At 33.6% G+C, this 24,056-nt stretch overlaps 1 protein-coding gene across 2 annotated transcripts in view; it reads left to right on the forward strand.

Moving 5' to 3' along the window:
• Positions 1-22,945, forward strand: part of NIPBL (NIPBL cohesin loading factor) — a 185,762-nt gene extending 162,817 nt beyond the window's left edge. Inside the window, exons 35-47 of one of the 2 annotated variants that reach the window (XM_081307128.1) lie at positions 1,458-1,598; positions 1,800-1,893; positions 2,426-2,580; positions 3,205-3,295; positions 5,498-5,671; positions 6,050-6,240; positions 9,202-9,309; positions 10,218-10,418; positions 13,280-13,426; positions 15,152-15,426; positions 17,777-17,951; positions 19,935-20,120; positions 20,678-22,945. In XM_081307128.1, the coding sequence (XP_081163254.1) occupies positions 1,458-1,598; positions 1,800-1,893; positions 2,426-2,580; positions 3,205-3,295; positions 5,498-5,671; positions 6,050-6,240; positions 9,202-9,309; positions 10,218-10,418; positions 13,280-13,426; positions 15,152-15,426; positions 17,777-17,951; positions 19,935-20,120; positions 20,678-21,043 (2,304 nt within the window). In that variant the 3' untranslated portion in view covers positions 21,044-22,945. Of the gene's footprint in view, positions 1-1,457; positions 1,599-1,799; positions 1,894-2,425; positions 2,581-3,204; positions 3,296-5,497; positions 5,672-6,049; positions 6,241-9,201; positions 9,310-10,217; positions 10,419-13,279; positions 13,427-15,151; positions 15,427-17,776; positions 17,952-19,934; positions 20,162-20,677 lie in introns of both variants that reach the window. The other variant, XM_081307129.1, reaches the window with a different exon arrangement.
• The last annotated feature ends 1,111 nt before the right edge of the window (positions 22,946-24,056 follow it).

Consider the following 24,056-nt stretch of genomic DNA (forward strand, 5'->3'; position numbering starts at 1 on the left):
TAAGATATTTCATTTACCTGGTTTTTCAGCCTGGTATTTAAACAAATTTCAGAAAATGCTGCTACTGCTTTTATTTTCTTTTAAGTAAAATGTTAACAGTGGATCTCAAATAAATTTATCTTACCCAACAAAAACTCTTAACTTATCCCCTTTTGCTTTAAGGAGTTAGGAGTGAGGGATAAGGAAATGACAGAATTCCTGTGTTACTTAGAACATAGTATTCTTTTTTTCCACCCCCCAATGTATTTATTTAGTCCTGTGGGAATCCTGAAGAATGAACGCAAGGTAGGAAAGTTTTTAACCAGTGATATAGTAAGCTCAAAAAGTCCAGATGAAGATTGGTAATCAGTTGCTAAAAACAAGGAATGGTAGCATGGCTAGATTAAAAGCATACATTAAAAACCTCACTCCACCAAAAAAAAAAAAAAAAGTAACTTTGGTCACCTTTAAGAGACTTTATCATAATCCTTTAGTACATTCTTCAATTTTTGTCTTAACGTTCTACCAGTTTTTAAAAACATGTTTGGTATTTTTTTTTTAATCAAAGAAACATTTAAATTTAAAATAAAGAAGACTTATGCCTAGTTTTAGGATTGTACTTTTTTTTTTTTTTTTTTTTTTTTTTTTTTTTGTACCAGGGATTGAACCTCAGGGGCATTTGACCACTGAGTCACATCCCCAGCCCTATTTTGTATTTTATTTAGAGACAGGGTCTCATTGAGTTGCTTAGCACCTCACCATTGCTGAGGCTGGCTTTAAACTCTCGATTCTCCTGTCTCAGCCTCCCAAGCTGCTGGGATTGCAAGCGTGCACCACCACACCTAGATGGGGTTGTACATTTTTCATCACAAAGTTTAACACAGGATTTACCATTCTCAGCACTATTGACAGAGCAGGATTATTCATTGTTGTTAGAGATTCCAGTATTCTTTGCATCATAGGATGTTTAGCAGCATCCCTGACCTCTGTTCACTAGATGACATCTGTGCTCCCATCATGACAAGCAAAAATATCTGTAGACATTGCTAGATACTCCTCAGTAGCGAGTGGAGAGCCATCTCATCCCCAGTTGAAAACTACTTGGTTAACATACCCCAGTTTGAAAAATACTAATCTTAAAAATATACCTGTCTTTGTAAAATGTTCTGCTAATGCTTAAATAACTTTTGTTTAGCATTAACTTATCTTTCCTTTTAGGAAAAAAAAATAACTTTAGCAATGTAATTAAGTGACCCCAGGTTCACATAGTAGGTTAGTGTTAGAGCTGGAATCCAGACTTTTTTCTTCTTGTTACTCTTCCTTCCATACTTTAAACAAAAACTCTTTTCTAGGTAGACCTTTTTATTTTTAACTGAAATTTTATATACATATGTCCCATAAATGCCTCCAAATACATAAATTTGTATATAGTTTCATTTTAGATTTTGGATATTTATATATTAATTTTGTTCTTATAGACACAAAATGATTTCATGGTTATCTGCAATGTTGCAAAAATCCTAGAACTAGTTGTACCACTGATGGAGCATCCAAGTGAAACTTTCCTTGCCACTATTGAAGAAGATCTAATGAAGCTTATCATCAAATATGGCATGACTGTAAGATCCGGTTTACCACCTCTGTATTAATTGATATATAATTTGCAGATGATAACTTATAAAGTATTATTGTGTCAGATTAAGTTCCAATGTATTTTATTATATTTTTAAAGCAAATATATATAAAGGATAAAATTAATAGTACATTTTAACTTCATCTTTAACTTTTACCTAAACAGTAACACTTTATTTATCTTTTAGGTAGTGCAGCATTGTGTGAGCTGTCTTGGAGCTGTTGTTAATAAAGTAACACAAAATTTTAAATTTGTGTGGGCCTGTTTCAATAGATACTATGGTACGTTCAATGCCTGAGCTTTAAAATTACTCTGCTAGGTTCTGAAGTGTGTCTAATTCATTTTTAATACACTTGATAAAGGGTAGCATCAAGAGAATTATAACCAGTGTGGTTTTCCTCCATGGTCCACAATCAGAATCCTCTGTCTGAACATGGTGTAGAGTCACACTGGTATCGTAATCATACACGTATATAGGGTAATAATGACCATCTCATTCTACCGTCCTTCCCATCCCCCCACCCTCTCCCCTCTATTATCTTTTGTATTCCTTTAAAACTCCTCTATTATTCAGAAACTTGTCTCCTTACAAATAAAGGCTGATAAATTTTCTGTCTACTATGTAAAGTAGAATTTAAATATTTCTTCCTACATTAATTATTTTACCCTTTAAGAAATGTACCTATATTTTTAGACATATTTAATTATTGGAACCTTTACTAAAAACTAATTGTAATTCTTTAGTAATTATTTGAACCTCATAGTTTAACTATAGTGGGTTTATTGTAAATAAATATTACTTATCTTCATTAGGTGCCATTTCAAAATTAAAAAGTCAACACCAAGAAGACCCAAATAACACTTCACTTCTAACAAATAAGCCAGCACTTCTTAGATCCCTTTTTACTGTTGGAGCACTGTGTCGGCATTTTGATTTTGACCTAGAGGATTTTAAAGGCAACAGTAAGGTAAAAATCATAATATTATCATTGTGCTGTAAAATAGTCTTGTGTGGCCATGTGAGCTGAGAATGACTATAGTGACAATGGATGAAGGCAGCATTAGAGCAGTCAGGTTAATGAGAATTCTGAAAACAGCCCTACTCAAAGCATGGTCCTCAGACTTGTTTCTGATACATAAACTGTTTATTATTGGTCTGTGACAAGTTTTGAAGTTTCCACCATCATCTATATCAGCTCTTTAATAGTCACACTATTTAGATCAGTACTTTCCCCCACCCCTCCATTTTCTCAATGAATGGAGCAGTGCATTGATTTACATCCCAATACAAGCCCTTTGTCACAATCTGATACTTTGAATGTGACTATTCTAAAATAAATGGAATTGGGTTTTATTTCTTTTGCGGCGTTGGCAGTTGAACCCAGGGCCTTTGTGCAAGTAGGCAAGCACTCTACCACTGTCCTCAACCCAGTTTGTTTATTTTAAAATTCACGAGTGGAAATACTCATTGTTTTAAATTTCACATGTGGAAATGCTCATTGTTTCTAGGCCTTTTTTTTGGGGGGGGGGGTAACTAAAAATTGATCTAAATTACTCCTTTTGAATACTTTAATGTGATTTCCCCCCCTTAGGTTAACATAAAGGACAAAGTACTTGAACTATTAATGTATTTTACAAAACATTCAGATGAAGAAGTACAAACAAAAGCCATCATTGGTCTAGGTAAGTTCAGACTAAATTTATTTATAGCTTTTAGCTCTTTTAAAAGTGGAGTAAACTTTTGAATATTGTGAATCTAAATTGTTAAGTTTATTTAAATATGTTTCTACTGGCAATGTTGGTATGTAGAAGGAAGGACTGGGGTTTAAAACACCTGGATTTCATTCATGCCTCAGCCAGTGACTTTGAGTGACCTTGAGAAAGCCACTTAATTTCTCAGTTCACCAGTCTCCATTAGTATAATAGAGGTAACTTACTGTCTCCCACCCGTACTTCCTAGGGTGTCGTAGAATATTCATCCAGGTTCAGTGGCGTACACCTGTAATCCCTGCAACTCAGGAGGCTGAGGCAGGAGGATCTCAAGTTCAAGGCCACCCTTGGCAACTAGGAGAACTTTTTTCAAAATACAAAATAAAGATGGCTGGATGTCGCTCAGTGGTAGACTGCCCCTGGGTGCAATGCCTAGTATAAAGGAAAAATAAAAAACATTCATTATAGCACTTTCGATAAAGAAAGATAGCATATAGAAACTTGGTGCTATTTGCATACCTTTTATTATTTTTCATTGCAAAATTTTGTCATTACACATAACTACCACTAAAGGTTAAAACACTGGGCAGTATACACAGCCTTATATAGAAACACATGGTAACCAACCCAAGAGGAACAATTTGTCTACATACTTTTTTCATGTCATTTTTTCAGGAGCATTGGTATAATAAAAATGTGTTCTGCCAACAGGTCTATATGGCTTACTGGAAAGAAATTAGAATATAAGAAATAAGAGAATAGTACTAAATCACCTAAATTGAATAATCTTTAAAAATATGAAGTGTAAAACTTTCTTGCCTTAATTAAACATGTAATAAATTTTCTTTCTCTATAATGTAAAATACAAGTACAAGAAGAGCAGTTTGTCCAGTTTTGGGGTTTTGTTTTTACTGTTTTATGCAAATTGATATAAAGCTACCCAGTAAGTTTTAAAAATTATTTTTATCTATTTGGAAATGATATTTTGGTAGCATTGTCAAGGTTTATAATTTAACTCATATGCATGGGTAGTCATTTGAATTAGTCTTTTGACAAAAGTTAATAATAAAAAGATTCCGAGTTACCTACACCTTTAAATTTTGTTCATAATATCTGTAAACAAACTTAAATCTTATTACCTTATAATTCTTCTATTCCTTTCAGAAAATTATTTATAGCAAGTATAGTGAAAATCCAAACATCATTTACTAGGAAGTTAAATTGATGTAATATTGCCTTTAAGCCAGTGTATATCATTAAATATTTAGTTTGAATATAGGTAACATGGAATGGCAAAAACCATTGTTACAGCTAATTCAGAGAACAAATAAAATTTTAACTTAAAGAAGCAATACTATCCAAAAAATTGAACCTCTAGACAAATTAATAAGACATCTTTCTTACCTGGGCCATAGTTATCCTATGTCTGATCATTCCATGCTTTGAGTTCAGTTGGGTTTTTGGCATCAATTCTTGGTGTCTTCAAGGATCATCTTTTTTTTTCTCAAATATTTATGTATTAACATTGATAATATTCTTTTGCTATTTATTAGTGGTTATAGAATTCAGCACTGTGGCCTCGTGTTAATTCCATATGAGAAAGAAATGGAAGATATTTTTAACTCTAGTTAAATTTAGAAGTTTTTCTGTTTCATAAAATGGATCTATTTCAATATATTTTTAAAATAATTTCAATGTGGTGCCTTCTGCTAGGGATCTGAAAAATGTTTGCAGACATGACTTCTTAAATCCTGAAAACATCCCTTTGAGGTAGGCGGGTGGTAAATATTATTGTCCCCATTTTACAGATGGAGAATTGAGGCACAGAGAGATTGTATGACTCACCCAGGGTCACAATACAAGTCAGTGGTGGAGCCAGGAATAGAACCCAAGACTCCTGACTCCTAATCCACTCCCCTAGCCACTAGGCCCTGCTCCCTCCTCAAGGTTTCCTCTTGTGTGAAATTCTCCTTTGAAATGCAATTTCTTGTTTTTAATTCATGGGGAAAGAAGTACCTGCTCTAATACTGCTCTAGGTAAGGCCACCAGCATATTCTTCCAGTCATTCTAAGTTTTAAATTTTTGAAATAAGGAGCTTTTTATATAATTTAACATTTTCAGTAAATGTCGCGTTTAATAGGAACATATGAAGAGTTTTCCCCCCCTCTTTCTTAGGATTTGCCTTTATTCAACATCCAAGTCTAATGTTTGAGCAAGAAGTGAAGAATCTGTATAATAATATTTTATCTGATAAGAACTCCTCAGTAAACTTAAAAATACAAGTGTTAAAAAACCTCCAGACCTACCTACAAGAAGAAGATACACGTATGCAGCAAGCAGATAGAGACTGTAAGTGAAAATATATTCTTAAATTTCACAGTACAGTTACAGTTACAATATTCTGTAACTCATTTTCTTTAATCCAGATATCTAAATTTCCTTATATTTTAGATGAAGGAATTTAATTAATTAAGTAGGAGTCCTTGAGCTGAATTCGTATCTAGACCTTGGGATATTTTTAAAATTCCTAAAATAGTTGTAATGTTTGGATATATAGAAACCTTAATATGTTGAAGCAAGAGAAGGAATTACAGTACTCAGTGGGGTCTCAAAGGAGCCTCTGACACAAGGAAAAAAACATTTTGAGGTTTGAGTTGTAGCCTTAGTTTATAGCTAGTAAAGTTAGTATGCTCTTACTCTGTGTTTTCTATTTGCTTCCTTTTTTAGGGAAGAAAGTTGCAAAACAGGAAGACTTAAAAGAAATGGGTGATGTTTCCTCAGGGATGAGTAGTTCCATCATGCAACTTTACCTCAAACAGGTGCTTGAGGCGTTTTTTCACACCCAGTCAAGTGTACGCCACTTTGCCCTAAATGTCATTGCTTTGACTCTAAACCAAGGTCTTATTCATCCAGTTCAGGTAAGCAAGTTTCAAAGTAGTAGCACTACTAAAGAGCCACTTTGTCATTTGATGACATTGTGATTAGAGAATTAAGTAGTTCTTGATTCCTCTTAATCTTTAATTTCTTTTTCTAAACTCTTCTTTTGTTTTAAAGAGTTAGAGTCTTGCTATATTACCCAGGCTCTCTTCACATTCTTAGATTCAAGTGCTCCTTCTGCCTCAGCCTCCTGAGTTGGTCTAAACTTTTAAAAATCTAAGTTTTTGACAGTCTCTTAGGTTGTCATTACTGCAGAGTACCTATATATTCATAATACTATCTCTATTAAACTTTACTTCCAATTTCTATTGATAGAACATGGACTCTAATCTTTTTTTAAGTAGGAATGACAAAATTATTTTAATCCATATTTTACCCTTAGCCCCATTAATCAACAATATGATAATAATACTCAAGAGAATTGACCGGGTTTAAGAGTATATGTTCTGGGGCTGGGGTTGTAGCTCAGTGGTAGAGCACTTGCCTAGCATGTGTGAGGCATTGGATTTGATCCTTAGCATCACATAAAAATAAATGAATAAAAGTATTGTGTCCGTCTACAGCTACAAATATTATTTTGAAAAGATTATATGTTCCATAGAATAGAATTTTAAACATAAGAAAGTAAATTTTATAATCTGAGCTTAGTTTTTGCCTTTTTAATTTGGATGTAATACGACCTATCCAACATGTTAAAGCACTGGTGTGAGGATGAAATGATTTGATAAAGGGCTGGGGTGTAGCTCAGTGGTAGAGTGCTTGCCTAGCATGCACAAGACCCTGAGTTCAATCTCCAGCACCACAAAAGAGAGAAAGAGAAGGAGAGACAGCAGGGCAATGTAATAAACCTATTAATATTGCTGAGTATTATCAGCCAAAACTAAGGCAATATCTTGTGCTCAGGAGAATGCCATAGACTACAAAAGTAATCTTATCAAATTGTCAACTCTGTGCCCTTTAAAATTTTTTATTATTTCCTTGCTTTTTTTGGATTTTGGTTTTTGGTTTTTTCATGGGGCTTTACCTAAAATATGCTATATTTAAATATAACGGGGCTCAGTCAGTGATGGAGCACTGGCCGAGCCTGCCTGAGGCACTGGTTTCAAGCCTAGCATACATAAAAATAAACAAAATAAAGGTATTGTGTCCATCTACAACTATAAATATATATATATTTTAAAATAAATAAATATAATGTGCTCTTCCCTGTGGGCTGAAACAAAATACACTGACAAATATTTAATCAGTTCTTCATGCCTCACAGCTGTCATCAACAAGATCACTTATCACAGTGTACAGCAATATGTTAAGAATTTCGCCTTTTGCAAACTTAAGTTCTTTTTATTATTATATAGATTGCAAATCCCTTATCTGAAATATTTGGAACCATAAGTTTTGTATTTTAGAATTTTTCATAGTTGGAAATATTTGCTTAGCTTTTACCAGCTAGACATTCCTAATTGAAAATATGAAATGCTCCAAAATCCAAAATTTTCTGCTGGGCAAAGATTTCAGATTTTCAGATTATAGATTTTCAACAAGTATCTGCTTATTTAAACCTTTTATTTCATTTGTTTTGTTTGTTTGTTTTGTGGTAGTGGGTATTAAACCCAGGGACATTCTGCCACTGAGCTAAACCCAACAGCCCTTTTTATTTTTTGAGATTCGGTCTCTCTCACTGTGTTGCCAAGGCTAGCTTTGAATTTGTGATCCTCCTACTTTGCCTCCTGAGTCACTGGTATTACAGATATGTGCCGCCATGCCTGACTTGCTTTTCAGAACTGGTTAAAATTTTCACAAAAAGAAATTGCAAGAGTGGTACAATAAATTGCTTTATGCTTTTCACCCGTATTCACCGTATGTAACGTTTTGCCACATTTATTTTTATCTGTCTTCTTACATCTGCTTTTTTCTGAATCATTTGATAGTAAATTTCAGATGTGATTCTTTACATGTCAGCATGTATGTTTAAGAACAAGGATATTGTCTATATACAGTCATCAAGTTTAGGAAATTTAAAAGTTGATCTAATAAATGGGTCCGTTTTCAAATTTTTCCTAGCTAAGCCAATTATGTTCTTTAGAGACATTCTCATTTCTGGTCTGAGATTTAACCCATGATCACCCATTTCATTTGTTGTGGTATCTGTATCTTAAAGTAGTTTTATGTATTTTTCTGACCTTCTCAATGCTGTCTGATTCAAATTCATTTAACATAGCAATGGTATGTCTTAGGATTTAGCCCAGCACTTGCTTAATATGCGTGAGGCCCTGGATTTCATCCCCAGCAACAGGATAAAAAAGTAAAACAAATATGGCTTTACAAACTATCTGATTGTTTAGATCACATCTAAAATCAGCTTAGTGAAAAAATTATATTTTCCTAAGCTTTCGCATATTGGAGGAAATTACTTTTGCCCTGTATTATTTTTACATAGCAATTTTAGTTAAGCTTCAAGAATTATTGAATTACACATTTGTAGTGTATTTTATGTGATAATCTTAGTGTGGGAGTACTCTAAAGAATCTTGGGGCTGGGAATGTGGCTCAGGCGGTAGCGCGCTCGTCTGGCATGCGTGCGGCCCGGGTTCGATCCTCAGCACCACATACCAACAAAGATGTTGTGTCCGCCGAGAACTAAAAAATAAATATTAAAAATTCTCTCTCTCTCTCTCTCTCTCTCTCTCTCCTCTCTCACTCTCTCTTTAAAAAAAAAAAGAATCTTAAATTTACTTTGAAATTATTAAATTTCACATCAATATTTTGCTAATGCTTTATTTAAAATCAAAATTTATCATTTTAAAAAGAACATTAAAACACAGCATTTGTAGGCACGCCTATAAAGCTAAATTTATATGTCCCAGATATACAAATTTTGACATATGTTGAAGTACATATATTTTTTTTTTTTACTGTAATATCTTATAAATATTTTTTTTCCAGTGTGTTCCATATTTAATTGCTATGGGCACAGACCCAGAACCTGCTATGCGGAACAAGGCTGATCAGCAGCTTGTGGAAATAGACAAAAAATATGCTGGATTCATTCATGTATGTATTTTTTTCCTCTTTTCACATTTTTTGTTGGTGCATTATAATTGTATGTAATGATGTATAATAATGGGATTTGTAGTTATATGTTGCACATGCACGCAATTTAACAGTACGGTTTAGCCAGTTTCACCCCCAGCACTTCCCCACTTACTTCCCACATTGTACCACCTGGTCCCTTTCCTCTGCTAATCTCCCTTTGATTTTCATGAGATCCTGTCAACCCTCCAACTTTGTTTTCATTTTTCCTTTGTAGCTTCCACATATGAGAGAAAACATATGACCCTTGCTTGACCTTCTGAGTTTGGCTTATTTTGCTTAACATAATGGTCTCTCATTTATCCATTTTTTTCTGCAAATGATGTGATTTCATTTTTTTTAATGACTGAATAAAACTTACATTGTGTATGTATGCCCTCCTTTTTTACTCGTTCTTCTGTTGATGAATGCCAAGACTGGTTCCATAGTTTGACAATGGTGCACATATATATTTTTTAATAGAATAACATGTATTTAAACATCTTTCTTTAACAAACAGGTCATGTATTTTAGAATAATATGTTTTGCTTAGTACTTATCTTTTAAACATGCAATTAAGTATCCCCAAACTGTTTATTCTAGTTTAAAATTAACTTAAGATAGGTCCAGTAAGTACACTGGCTGAAAATTAGGAAGCGTTAGTTCTAGAGCCTACTCTGTGAATATGGCAGCAAAGACTTCCAGTCCTCAGTTTTTTCTTATAAAGAGGAGATGTCTAGAGTTCCTTCCAGCCTTTCATTCTGCAAATTGTATTATTTTAAATAAGAAAACCAAATAACAAAGTTAATCTCAAAATGTTATGCTGAAAGTATACTTTCAATTTAATTCTTTTAATTAACTTACCAAAATTAGACTTTTATTGATTTCAGATGAAAGCAGTGGCTGGTATGAAGATGTCTTACCAGGTACAACAGGCAATCAACACGTGCCTAAAAGATCCTGTAAGGGGTTTCAGACAAGATGAGTCCTCTAGTGCTTTGTGTTCACACCTTTACTCCATGATCCGTGGAAATCGCCAACATAGACGAGCCTTTCTTATTTCTTTACTCAACCTCTTTGATGACACAGCAGTAAGTATAGAAATTGTTATTTTAAAAATATAAATGTTTTAGAAATTTTATGCCTCAAGTAGTCATCACTTTTAAAATATTGCCATTTTAGATAATTTAGTAACTATATTATGTGTTTTCTTACTCTGCTTTTATTTACATTTAATACAGTCAAAACTGAAAGGGAGGGGCTGGGGTTGTGGCTTGAAGGTGGAGCGTTCGCCTAGCATGCGTTAGGCACTGGGTTCGATCCTCAGCACCACATAAAAATAAAATAGATATTGTGTCCACCTATAACTAAAAAATAAATATTTTTTTAAAAACTGAAGGGGAAATTTTATATGAGAATAAATGTAATGAGGAGTAAAGTATAATTGTACCTCCATCCTGAGTATTATATTTATTCAGTACGTGCTGTTATATCAGTCATTGTATAAGAGATTACAGGATAAAATACAAAAGCATACTTTAATTAAAGAGTAGTGGTATCTACTCACTTAGAGCTTACAGACCAGTCTCTGTATATAGCAGCTTTAAAAGAAAATCTTTTAAATCTTTAAATGTAAATCTTTTTTTTTTTTGACCACTTGTTAGCCTGACACAGATTTTTCACAATAAAACAAAATTATAATTGCCAGAGTAGAGATACTTTACTAGACCTTTTCCTTTTACAGTGCTACATGAAATTTTACTGTGTATGACCTAGCAAATAAATATTACAAACATCTGTTTCAGAATTGCCTGGGATATAATTTGTCATCACCACCATCATCATTATATCATCAGTATTCTGCTTTCACTATATGTAGGACTCTTTGCTTATGATGTAGTACTTTTGCCCTCAGAGGATTTTTACCTCCAGTTATGGGGATAAGACACAAAATAAAAAGAATAAATAGTGATTGAGGGTAGCATATTCTGAGTGCTTGGTGGTTTGTATTGAAGCTATTACTGCAGTCCTTCCTTGTCTCTCTGTTGAGCTTAATTCCTGTGTGGTTTCACTGCCTACTGTGTATTATCCCCTGGACATTTCTGTTATCTCAGCATTTGAAACTGGAAATTCAGCTCTCATGATGCAGTATTTTCTTCTAAGCACCTCCAAGAAAGGTTATCAGAGGAGGAGCATATCACTGAAAGCCTAAAGGGATTTGATGAGCCAAATCTACTCTATATACCAGAAGAGGAAGATGTTTTTACCCCCAGGCAGGGGTAATACAAATAAGAATATGTGGCAGATAATAAATAGATTGTCATTTGTTGGGGCAGGAAGGTCTCAACATACTATCTGAAGGATCCTATATAGACATTGGAGGATTGTTGAAAATATTTAAATAAAATGATGAGAACAAGTGCCAAAGAGCATTTTTAAAACGTGATTTTTTTCCATCATTGTTTTCACAATGGAGTTTATAAAGAATTGATTTGGGGCTGGGATTGTGGCTCAGCGGTAGAGCGCTTGCCTAGCATGGGGCGGGACTCAGGTTCAATCCTCAGCACCACATAAAAATAAAAGCATTGTGTTGTGTCCATCTACACCTAAAAAATAAATGTTAAAAAAAAAAAGAATTGATTTATTTTAATGATAGTAAAGAAAGAAGAATGGGTAATAGGAAAGAAAAGGAAAAACATTGTGAGGAAGAAATAAATGAGATTGTATAAGAAGAATAGGCAAAAAATAACTGGAATATATTTGTGCTGAGCACCAAAGAGAATAATGGGACTGTTGCTAATACGAGTTTGAAAAGGAGTTGACTTGAGGAGGATATGTGAGGGAATAGTCAAAGAGTTAGGAAGAGAAAACTGAGGAACGTTTCAGGAAATAAAGTATGGGTAATAGTGTCAGATGCTACTGAGAAGTCAAGGAGAATAGAAGTAAAAATAAAAATACATAGGTTGGGATGATTGGTGAACCTGGTAGACAGAAACAGTCAAAGAGTGAGATACAAAAGCATACTTTAATTAAAAGAGTAGTGGAGAAGGTATGGAGAAAGCAGTCTAAACTCTTTTAAAACCTACTATGTTCCATTATTCTATACAGAATTGAAAATTTGAGACTTAATGAGTTAAGAAGTTTAATTTTGAAAGGAAGGAGCAATAAGACTTTTATGACAAAAGTTGGAGAATTATCAAGTCCTTCTGTTTACATTTTATATGATTTATGAAATGCTGAGAATCTGTTTACTTCTTTTTAAAACCAACAACTAGCAATAACTATAATTTTTCTCTTAAATTTTGCCTATCTGGTAATGCTGTCAAAACAACTCTGACATTCTAAATTACAAATATATAGGAAACTGACAAATGTTTTATTAGTACATGAATTTGGGGTTGCTTTTTTTTTTTTTTTTTAACCCATGTATTAGTACTATAATTACCACTTGATTTTGAGGGCAGAATAGTAACTGTGTGTAACTGATCTCCATATGAGTTAAACTCTTAGAAGCACAATGACAAACAATGATGAACTCATAGGTATGTTTTCTGATGCAGTATGGCTTTATCATAAAGGTCACATATACTCTATAAGAAAACTTCAAGGATTTTCATTTGGGTACACTAAAAAATTCACCTCTTCCCTCTTAAGTTAGTATGGTGTAAGTTATCATAAAAATCTTCTAAAATAGGTATAAGATTATTTTATAAACTCTGTTTCTGTCCCCAACCGTTTTCTTTCTTATATACCTTTCTTCCTCTTTCTTTCCTTCTGCCTTCCTTCTTCCTCCTGTCTTTTTTTTAATCCATCTCCTCTTTTATTTCTCTTTGTCTCTATTTAACATTAACTGAGGTGAAAGTGCCCTGTAATATTTTTTTCTAAAACGTTTTTTTGGATGGGTTTTTAGGCTATCCACTAAATGTGTGTACCTTTTTTTTAAAATTTACAGAAAACAGAAGTGACTATGCTCTTGTATATAGCAGACAATCTAGCCTGTTTTCCATACCAGACACAGGAAGAGCCGTTGTTTATAATGCATCATATAGACATTACACTCTCAGTTTCTGGTAGTAACCTACTGCAGTCATTCAAGGAGGTAAGTTACACACATTACTATTCTTAATGCATCTTTCAAAATACAGGCATGCTGTTTTCATTGTTTTGTTTTTCATTTTTATTCTTTTACAATATATTAAATCTTTCTAAATTAACTTATTGAAATCTGGTTAGTCCTTGAATTGGGAGAGGAAGTGGGTTACCATTTCTAGTCAGAAAGATCTAAAACCATCCATTTCTAGATCACTTAGGTGATTTTATAAAATATACACACATGGATTATTCTGATAAGCCATCCCACTTCTTATTTCTCATCTTAAACAACAACCTTAAGTGTTTCATTTTCATTCATATATCCATTTAAACCTCATTTTAGAACACCTTACTATTTTGTAAATCTTGTGCTATAGGTCATAATAGTGTACATAAAGATATGTAGATATGGGTATATAGCCTACTTATAGAGAAACATTAAATTCATAATACCATTGATCGCCTTGTCCTTCAACAACAGCTTCATAATGGAGTTATAGTATTTTATATGTCCAAAATCTTTGCTAAATTTCTTATAAACTTTGTCTTTTCTGTTATGACATTTAGAAAATTTTAATTAATTATAAAAGCACCCTTAACATAGTTAAGCACTCAGTAAATTCTTTAAAAGTTGAATGGAATATTTTTATGTGCTTGATAATGCAATTAGATCTCATTTTACAGTAGTAGTGCTCAAAACAGCCTTGTCAAACCAGTAAGTCAGGGAAATTGTTTAAGCTATTTTATTAATTTTAAGCTATCTTAAATTATTAAGCTATCTGGTATTAAAGAAGTATTTAAACCCTTGCTAATTTAAGTGTGAACCTCAGACTAGAAGCACTAGGTTCACCCAAGAGCCTGCAACGCCTCAGACCCCACACTAGCCCTGCTGAAATGCCCATCTGCATTTTTAACAAAATCCATAGGTTATTAGTATGCCCATTAATGTTTGAGAACTTAATGATTATACAGAAATTTTAGCCATCATGCTTATTTTATTTTGTTACATTTGTAAATAGAATTGTAACATTTTTCCTGTAGTTTTCCTGAACTACATTCCCAGCCCTTTTTACTTTTTATTTGGAGAATTGCCAAGGCTGTCTTAAACTTGCCATCCTCCTGCCTTTGCTCCAGAGTCACTGGGATTGGAGACCTGTGCCACCAAACCCAGCCTATTTTATTTCTCGGCAGTTAACATTTTTAATAATTGTTTTTGTAATTAAGTTATCCTCCCCATTCCACCACCTAAACCCAGTTGACTTAGAGCTAACATTTTCAAAAAGTACAGAGAAACAGGATTTAAGTTTTCAAGGAGTAGTTTGATAGATGCTGAGGATGTTTAAGCCTACTGTATTCTCATTTATATAATTGCTTTATATAAATGGCATGCCTCTGTACCAAACTGATACTTTTGTAGAACTATCTTTCATTACTATCCTTATGAGAAAATTGTTTTTCCTTCTAGTGATATTTCAAAGGGGTATTTTGAAATTCAGAGGTATTTCAGGGGAGAGGAGGGTGGGTATTTTATATGATTTTACTTATTATAAGTCTTGGGACCTAACTTTTCCCCAAGACATACTTCTCCAATTGTTTATAGGAAGTCATGGGCTTTATAAAATGTTAGTTTAAGGAAGCTTTTTTAAAGTTATTGAATGGAACATACTTACATCTGTTAGTGGTAATTTATTTTTATTATTTTTCAAACGGAAGAATTTCCTCTTTCTTTCAGTCTATGGTAAAGGACAAAAGGAAAGAGAGAAAATCATCACCTAGTAAGGAAAATGAGTCAAGTGAGAGTGAAGAAGAAGTTTCCAGGCCTCGGAAGTCACGGAAACGTGTAGATTCGGATTCAGATTCAGATTCAGAAGATGATATAAATTCAGTGATGAAATGTTTGCCAGAAAATTCAGCTCCTTTAATTGAATTTGCAAATGTCTCCCAGGGTATTTTATTGCTTCTCATGTTAAAACAACATTTGAAGAATCTCTGTGGATTTTCTGATAGGTAAGTTTACATAAGCAGTGAGAGGAAACCAAAAATTCACTCTGTTCAAATAATAAAGAAATATAAACCTAGTTTTTATTGCATGCTTATCTTAATATTGGAAATAGTTTTGGTTAAAAAAAAAAATGCATGAAGTGGTGCATGCCCATAAGCCTAGCGACTCAGAAGGCTAATAAGGCTGGAGGATCACAAGTTCAAGGTCATCCTAGGCAACTTAGACCCTATCTCAAAATAAAAAGGATTGGGAGTGTAGCTCAGTGGTAAAGTGTCCCTGGGTTCCACCCCCAGTATCAAAAAATTAATTAATTAATTACAATTTTTAAAATTAAAAATGCACAAATTGCCATGCATGATGGCTTGTACCTCTGGCCCCAGCTACTTGGGAGGCTAAGTCAGAAGAATCACAAGTTTGAGTCCAACCTGGGCAACATTAGGCATCATTGAGATGATGTCTGTTTCAAAAAATGTTAAATAAATACACAAATATATGAATTGGCCAGTCAATATCATGATCCTGAATTCAACCCCAGAACATGATCCTTTTTATTATTACATAATATTCCACTGTGTAATATATTATAATTTATTTATTTTCTTACAGTATTCAAAGAGGAAAAACTTTTTTTTTTTTTTTTGGTGACAATGCATTATGAATAAAAGGATTCATTTTGTTGATTTCTTTAAAAAGGCTTTCCTTAAGACAGTGAAATCTTAAAATAGATAACAACTTTAAATTCATAAGGAACTATGAAATCAAAATAGATGTAAATCGGGGTAGGGATTTAGCTCAGTTGGTATAGGGTTTGTCTTGCATGCACAAGGCCCTGGGTTCAATCCCCAGTAGCACAAAAACAAGATATAAATCAACTAGGCTGAGCTCTAAGAGACCCCATGCTAGCCTTCGTGTGTATGGGTGTGTAGGGGCGGGTGTTACTAGGTATTCTGGGGATTGAACACAGGGGTGTTCAGCCACTGAGCCTATATCCCCAGTCCTTTTCATTTATTTTGGGACGGAGTCTCCATAAGTTACTGGGTCTGGCCTCTAACTTGTGATCCTCCTGCCTCCACCTTCCAAGTTGGTGGGATATGGGCATGCACCATCGTACCTGGTTGCCAGATAATCTTTATAAAGTAGGAGATGGAGAAGTGCTAATTATTAGTCACTAAAGGTATCTTTAGTATTCTTGACATGTCTTACAGTCTGAAACCTTATAATAGTAATCAAAAATTCAAATTTAATAAGAGACAAATAATGAAATAAGTGGACCAGGTCAGTGGCCAACTAGAAAGAGTATGTTTCATGTAAAAGGATCACTTAAGTGGACATTTTTAGGACTTAGGGATGTAACTCAGTGGTAGAGTATATCACTAGCATGTGGAAAGCCCTACGCTTGATCCCCAGCACCCAAAAAAAAGGACGCTTCTCGGTAATGCGCTCGCCTGGCATGCACAGGGCGCTGGGTTCAATCCTCAGCACCACATAAAAATAAAATAAAGATGTTGTGTCCACCGAAAACTAAAAAATATATATTAAAAAAAAAAATTCTTTCTCTCTTTAAAAAAAAATTAAAAAAAAAAAAAAGACACTTCTTAGGTTTTCATTCACATGTTGCCACAGGAGAAGTGGGTAGAGTTCCTACATTTTCAAGAGAAATTTAAACTATTTTTTTCTAACACAGTGCTGCAGATTGAAACCAGAGTCTTCACACACACTAAGCATGTGCTCTATCACTGAACTACATCCCCAGCTTTAGAAATTCAGAATTTTGTGATTGGTAGGTAAATTTTAGCAACTAATCTAGAGTAACTTAAAACCTTATAAGATCTTGGCAGTGAAAAGGAGTTGAAAAGATTTGTAATCAGAGTTGCTAGTAATCTGAAACAAGTTTATAAACCATCAGTCTGGCTGCTGTGCAAAGAATGAATAGGCAGAAGGCAGCAAGCAGGGGGCAAGCCAGCTAGGTTTTAGTAAGTCACTGTACTAAAGCTGCCTTGTAATCACAGTATTACAAAACAGACATGAGAAACTAATTTCATTAAAAGAATATTTCTTATCTATAATCAGATTTCTCCAAATTTGGTGCTTCCTTACATCCAGGTATTTTTTTCTCCATCCCCATCCTTTTGATGCCTCTATTTAAGACAAACACTGATAGAAACAAGATAAAATTATTTTTTCAATCTTTGTTTCTTATGTCTTTCTTTTTTAAAATTATATTTTTATGTCCAAGTTCATTAGTTGAAATCTATGTAATAAAAATGTTGTTAATAAATAACATATAACTTTAATCAGTTTAAATGTAAGCACCTGGAAATGTTTTAAGCTTTTGGTTTTGTTTTCCCAAAACAGTAAAATTCAGAAATACTCTCCATCTGAGTCTGCAAAAGTATACGATAAAGCAATTAACCGAAAAACAGGAGTTCATTTTCATCCCAAACAAACACTGGACTTCCTGCGGAGTGATATGGCTAATTCCAAAATCACTGAAGATGTGAAGAGGAGTATAGTAAAACAGTATCTAGATGTGAGTAGTAAAACTGAAAATATTTCTTTCTCATTATGACTGTTTTGGAAAGTACATTTTCAGGAGAGAGATAGCTGTCTCATTTACATTGAATGTAAGCTTCGTGAACTATCATTTTATTATTCTCTGTATAGTTTTAATAAGGTACTTTAAGAGTGACTTTCCTTTTGCACCCACTACATCATAATTATTCTTCCTTAGGAAAAAACAGTTCATAGATAAAATATGAAAGATTATAGTAAAAGTGTGTGTATTTTTAACTCAATGAATTATATGTTATATTTCATAAAGGAACAACTGTGAACAATCCTCTTTTTACCTTTGGCTATTCTGTTCTCCTTTCTGACAAGCAATATTACTTTTCATGTATTCTTACATGAGTAATATGTTACATATTTATATATCTCTATGTATACTTATTTACGAAGTATCTGAGACAGTGTGTACAAAATGTGCTTAAATTCATAGAAACAGAAAGTAAAATCTAGGTTGCCAGGGTCTGGGAGGAAGAATGGATAGGTAGCTACTGTTATTAATGAGTATAGGGTTTGTATTTAGAATGATAAAAAAGTGGGGCTTTTTTATTTATTTATTTTTATGTGGTGCTGAGGATCAGACTCAGGGCCTTGCACATGCTAGTTGAGCACTCTACTGCTGAGCCACAACTCCAGCTCCAAGTTTTGTATTTTAATCTGCTCAAAGCAATAACTGAACATAAGTCATATCAGCTTTTTGACTAAGAATGAAGTCTACACAATGGTCATATTATTCACACATTTTACTAATGTTTTACTCTAAATTTTTTTTAAAGTATTTTAGTTCTCTTTTGTGCATGGTGAGAGAAAGGGATTCAGTTTCATTTTGTTGAATATGGATTTCCAGTTCTCCCAGCACCATTTGTTGAAGATGCTATCCTTTCTCCATTGCATGCTTTTAGCACTTTTGTCTAATATAAGGTAGTTGTACTTTTGTTGATTGGTCTCTGTGTCCTCTATTCTGTACCATTGGTCTACCCGCCTGTTTTGGTACCAGTACCATGCTGTTTTTGTTACTATTGCTCTATAGTATAGTTTGAAATCTGGTATCGCTATACCTCCTGTTTCAATCTTCCTGCTTAGAATTGCTTTAGCTATTCTGAGTCTTTTATTTCTCCAGATGAATTTCATGATTGCTTTTTCTATTTCTGCGAGGAAAGCCATTGGGATTTTGATTGGCATTGCATTAAACCTATGGTGTACTTTTGGTAGTATGGCCATTTTAATGGTATTAATTCTGCCTATCCATGAACAAGGTATATCTTTCCATATTTCTGATCCTGCAATTTGTACACATGGAAAAATGAGAATTCATACCGTATTTGAATCAAATGTATGATATGTCAGGATCATTGTATTGTCTTGAGCAACTAAAAAAAAAAAAATGAAAATCTATAGCTTTCAAACAGAAAAAAAAAAGTATTTTAGTTCTCATTTTGAATTCTTCACCATTCTTTGTTTCCTTTTTCCTCTTGTTTTTTCTTAGCAGAGAGCAAAGAGGGCAAAGATCTAAAAAGATGTCTAACCGTATTTCTAATCACCTGAGTACTTGATGACTTAGAGCAAGAGTTAGCAAACTATGGCTTATGGGCCAAATCTGACCCATTGCCTGTTTTTTTTTTTTTTTTTTTTTTTTTTTGTTGTTGTTGTTGTTGTTGTTGTTGTTTGTTTTTGTTTTGTTTTAATGAAGTTTTAGTGAGATAGCCATGCTCAGTCTATAGCTGCTTTCTACAGCAGTGGTAAACTTGCATAATAGTGACTTAAGGTTTGCAAACCCAGAAATACTTATCCAACTCTGTTTACCAACAGTTATTTTGAACAGTAAATGTGGTCTTTTCACCCACTACTGCCATAGGATACTGTATACCATAGGATACATTTAGGAATTTGACAATCTTGTGTGAAATATTTACTTAAAACTCTGAATTAATATCTATTTTTTTTATAGTTCAAACTTCTCATGGAACATCTAGACCCTGATGAAGAAGAGGAAGAAGGAGAGGTGTCAGCTAGCACAAATGCTCGGAACAAAGCAATTACCTCGCTGCTTGGAGGAGGCAGCCCTAAAAATAATACAGCAGAGACAGAAGATGATGAAAGTGATGGGGAGGATAGAGGAGGAGGCACTTCAGGGGTGAGGCGGAGGAGGAGTCAACGTATTTCGCAGCGTATTACGTAAAATGATTTTTATGTGCTTATATATGTCAGTCTATTAAATGTACACCAAGTAATGTAATACTTATAAGAGAAAACATTTTGTAGATAGAGATTCTCTACCTAACCATTTATATACATCCTTTTGTAGAAAGTTTAACATAAAAGATAATAAAAAAAAAAACAGAAATGAGATTTATGCAGCAAAAAGGGTTATTAATTTTTCTTTGAATTGTATTAACGTGTGTTATCCTTTTTATTGTTGCTAAGTTTTATGTAGCTTTATGGTTCATATGTATATATAATTTTATATCAAGAGTAAAGACACGGGTACAAATTAAGAGTTTTATGGTTTTACAAGTATATTGTTAACCCCTTGGCGCTGGCGGTCACGGTGCGTCTCATTGCCGGCAATGGAAGTGTGCTGGGAAATCCCAACTCCCGGCGTCAAGGGATTAAAAGCAATAAAAACAATAATTTCACTAAAATTCTTTTGTGTAACACTTCGTCTTTTTTCCCCCCCTCCCAATGTTTTAGTCATTGAGAAGGTCAAAACGAAATTCAGACTCTACGGAGTTGGCAGCACAGATGAATGAAAGTGTTGACGTCATGGATGTCATCGCTATTTGCTGTCCAAAGTACAAAGATCGACCACAAATTGCAAGAGTAGTACAGAAAACCAGCAATGGCTTCAGTGTTCAGTGGATGGCAGGCTCCTACAGTGGCTCCTGGACTGAGGCTAAGCGCCGTGATGGCCGCAAACTGGTGCCTTGGGTAGACACTATTAAAGAGTCAGACATTATTTACAAAAAAATTGCTCTAACGAGTGCTAATAAGCTGACTAATAAAGTTGTTCAGACTTTACGATCCCTGTATGCCGCCAAGGATGGGACTTCCAGCTAATGAATTTGTACATGCAGCCAAATTTACAGGAATTTTTTTAAAAGGCAGAAAAACTTGAAATATCAACATTCTGGCAAAAAAAAAAAATCAGTTTTTTGAAGAGTAAGAGTGGAACCTGGGATGCAGGAACAAAAGAAGGAAATGTTGGGCAAACATTTTTGTGGGAGCTCCCTTCGCTGTTGTGCAGCAGAAACAGATTCTCAGTTCATTTTTACTCCCACTGTATTATAGTTTAACAAAAATTGTTTATATCTTGGAAAAAAACTTTCTGTTTAAAAAAAATAAACAAGTGAATGTTGGAAATTAGTCTGTTAATGTTCTTAATAAAGTGTTCTTGGAGTTTAACCTAGCAGCGGATGGCTTTCTTTAGCTTAGCCCAGTTTCCAGGGAAGCATTGTTTTTTCCAGGCTGTAAAATGGCAGAATCTCCTGGATATATAATTTATTATGTTGAAAAAAAAAAAGCATGCAGTATCTATGACCTATCTGCAGAAGGAGTTTTTGTAAATGTAGATTTTGTTGTATTAGGTCACCCTGAAAACAATACAAGAAAAGGGATCCCCAGGCAATCTGGTGGAGCGAATACTGCAATAAATTTTTTTACTTCTCTTTGTTACTTGTCTGTTTCCATTTGAATTTCTTATTGTAAAAAATCTGTTTAAATCCATTTATATTATTTTGCAGTCTTATGTAAAATTTATTATATCACTGATTTTCAAAGCAAAACATAAAAATATTGTTTATACAGTTTGTATAGGCTGACTTCTGAATAATTGGTATCTTATTATTTTCATTCCCATAAGAGGGTGTAAACAATTAACTCCAGGGTTTTATTGTATCCTGCAATATTTAGTATTAACTATATATGATTTAGCACTGTGCCAAACACATTTTTTCAAGAGTACATTTTGATATAAAAAGAAACTATAGTTTATTCCTTGTATGCTTCAATTTCTTTCTAGTGATGTCATAATGGTAATATTTATTTTTTAAACCTTGGGGAAAGGTAACAGTTCCTCTATTTTGAAAAAACAGCATTTCTCTTTAAATGATGCCATGCTATTTTAGAAATAGAATGAAGATGAATGTGACACTTCATCATTACACACATTTTTCACAGATTATTTTTTAATGCTGAAAGAGTAATTTTACTAGTTGAAATATTTCTTCATTTTCTATTATAAATGTTTTATCATACATTTTTGGGGAGCAATTGTCATTTATACATTAGTTACTACAAATACCTCGACTAAATTGGGAGAAGGGTGTTTAGCCTTAGATCTACATCGTTGATACTCAGAAAAATAGTAATGTCAGAAATTTACAGTGGATGAGGTCTGTTTCAAGTTTATTTTTTAAAACTGTGTACTTATTAACACTTTGAAAAAAAGTTGACTTAGCTCTAAAATGCTAAGTTTCATGAATCTGGCAAGTAATGAAGGTATTCAATTTGTGAGGAAGAATGACTGCCACAAAATACCTTTTTGTGAACACCTATTAAACCACTGTGAAAATAACTTTTCAGGATCTATTTCCTATGTGGAATTCTTTCAGAATGCTTTCTTGAAGGAAGTGTTTTCATTTTTTTCCTCATAATTGCATGTTCCCTTCCCTTTTACTGTGAACTCTTTGCGACAAAACTAGATTGGGTTTTTTCCCCTCAGAATTTGTCATTTTGTATTAAAAATGGATTTGAGGAAGCCTATAAAAACAATATCAATAAGAGTAAAATACCAGTTAGAGAAAATATAAAGTTCAGCCTAGAGTACTAAAGAATAAAAATGTGAGTAAAAAAAAACAACTTTCTATCCTATATGTTTGGTAGTGTTGCATGTTGTCATTTTATTCTCACAAAACCCCTACTAATTAAAACATTTTATCCCCATTTTGTACATGAGAAAATGGGCTCAGAGATTTCAGTAATTTGCTATTTAATGTCACAATAGAAATTTAAATCTGGAATTGGAACAATTGTGTCTCATTACTTTCTTTACACAGTAAGCATTAAGATAGAGTATCCTTACTCAAAGTAAACCAGTTTCTAAAGTATCCTTGCAGCATAGCTACTTGGGAATCCTATTTAAAGTAAACTTTAGAAAATGAATTGCACAGTAATAAGTGTTCTGTTGCCTCTGATGATCATGGGTGAATTGCTGTGTGTTTGTTGTTCATTGAAATTTCAGGAATTCGAAGGTTTGGAGTTTTCCGTGTATTCTAAGGACTGATATTTTATGTATGAGTAATATAAGCTGAATGTTAATGGATAGGATTCAACTCTTAATGTATAGCCAAAGTTTTCAGAAAGTTGAAGATTTCTCAAAGATGATTTTTTTAAATATTTATTCACAATACCTTTATTTCACTCATTTATTTTTTACGTGGTGCTGAGGATCGAACCCAGGGTCCCACTCGAGCGAGACCTGCGCTCTACTGCTGAGCCACAACCTCAGCCCTCAAAGATGATTTTTTTTAAGATCTAGGAATATAATTTGGTGGTAGTATGCTTGGGGCCCTGGTCTTAATCCCTAGCACTACAAGACTTTTAAGTCTTTAAAGTTAAGACCTTAGAAATGTTCTAGTACCTCTGTATACACACACATATGTGTGTGTGTATATATATATTAGTATGAAATTTAAGTTTTCTTATTCAATTTGTCTTATTATTTTAAGACATTATTTAATGTCTAGTTTTTAAAGACATTTATAACAAAATATACATGGCAGAAAATTTAGAGATCTATAGAATTTTCTAGAATTTCATAATCTCTAATAGAAATGCTGTGCTTTTAGAGAAACGTGATGTATGTGTGTGTGTGTGTGTGTGTGTGTTGAAGACAGGTAAGTCAAGTTCATTTGTGTCTAATGGGTTTCATAATCAGCAAGCACATTTATCATATTTTTGTATTTATTTTTAGTTGTAGATAGACGCAATGCCTTTTATTTATTTTTATGTGGTGCTGAGGATCGAACCCAGTGCCTCACTCGCATGAGGCAAGCGCTCTGCCTTTGAGCCA

The sequence above is a fragment of the Spermophilus citellus genome (assembly GCF_964194105.1).
Source record: "Spermophilus citellus genome assembly, chromosome: 1".
Lineage (NCBI taxonomy): Eukaryota > Metazoa > Chordata > Mammalia > Rodentia > Sciuridae > Spermophilus > Spermophilus citellus.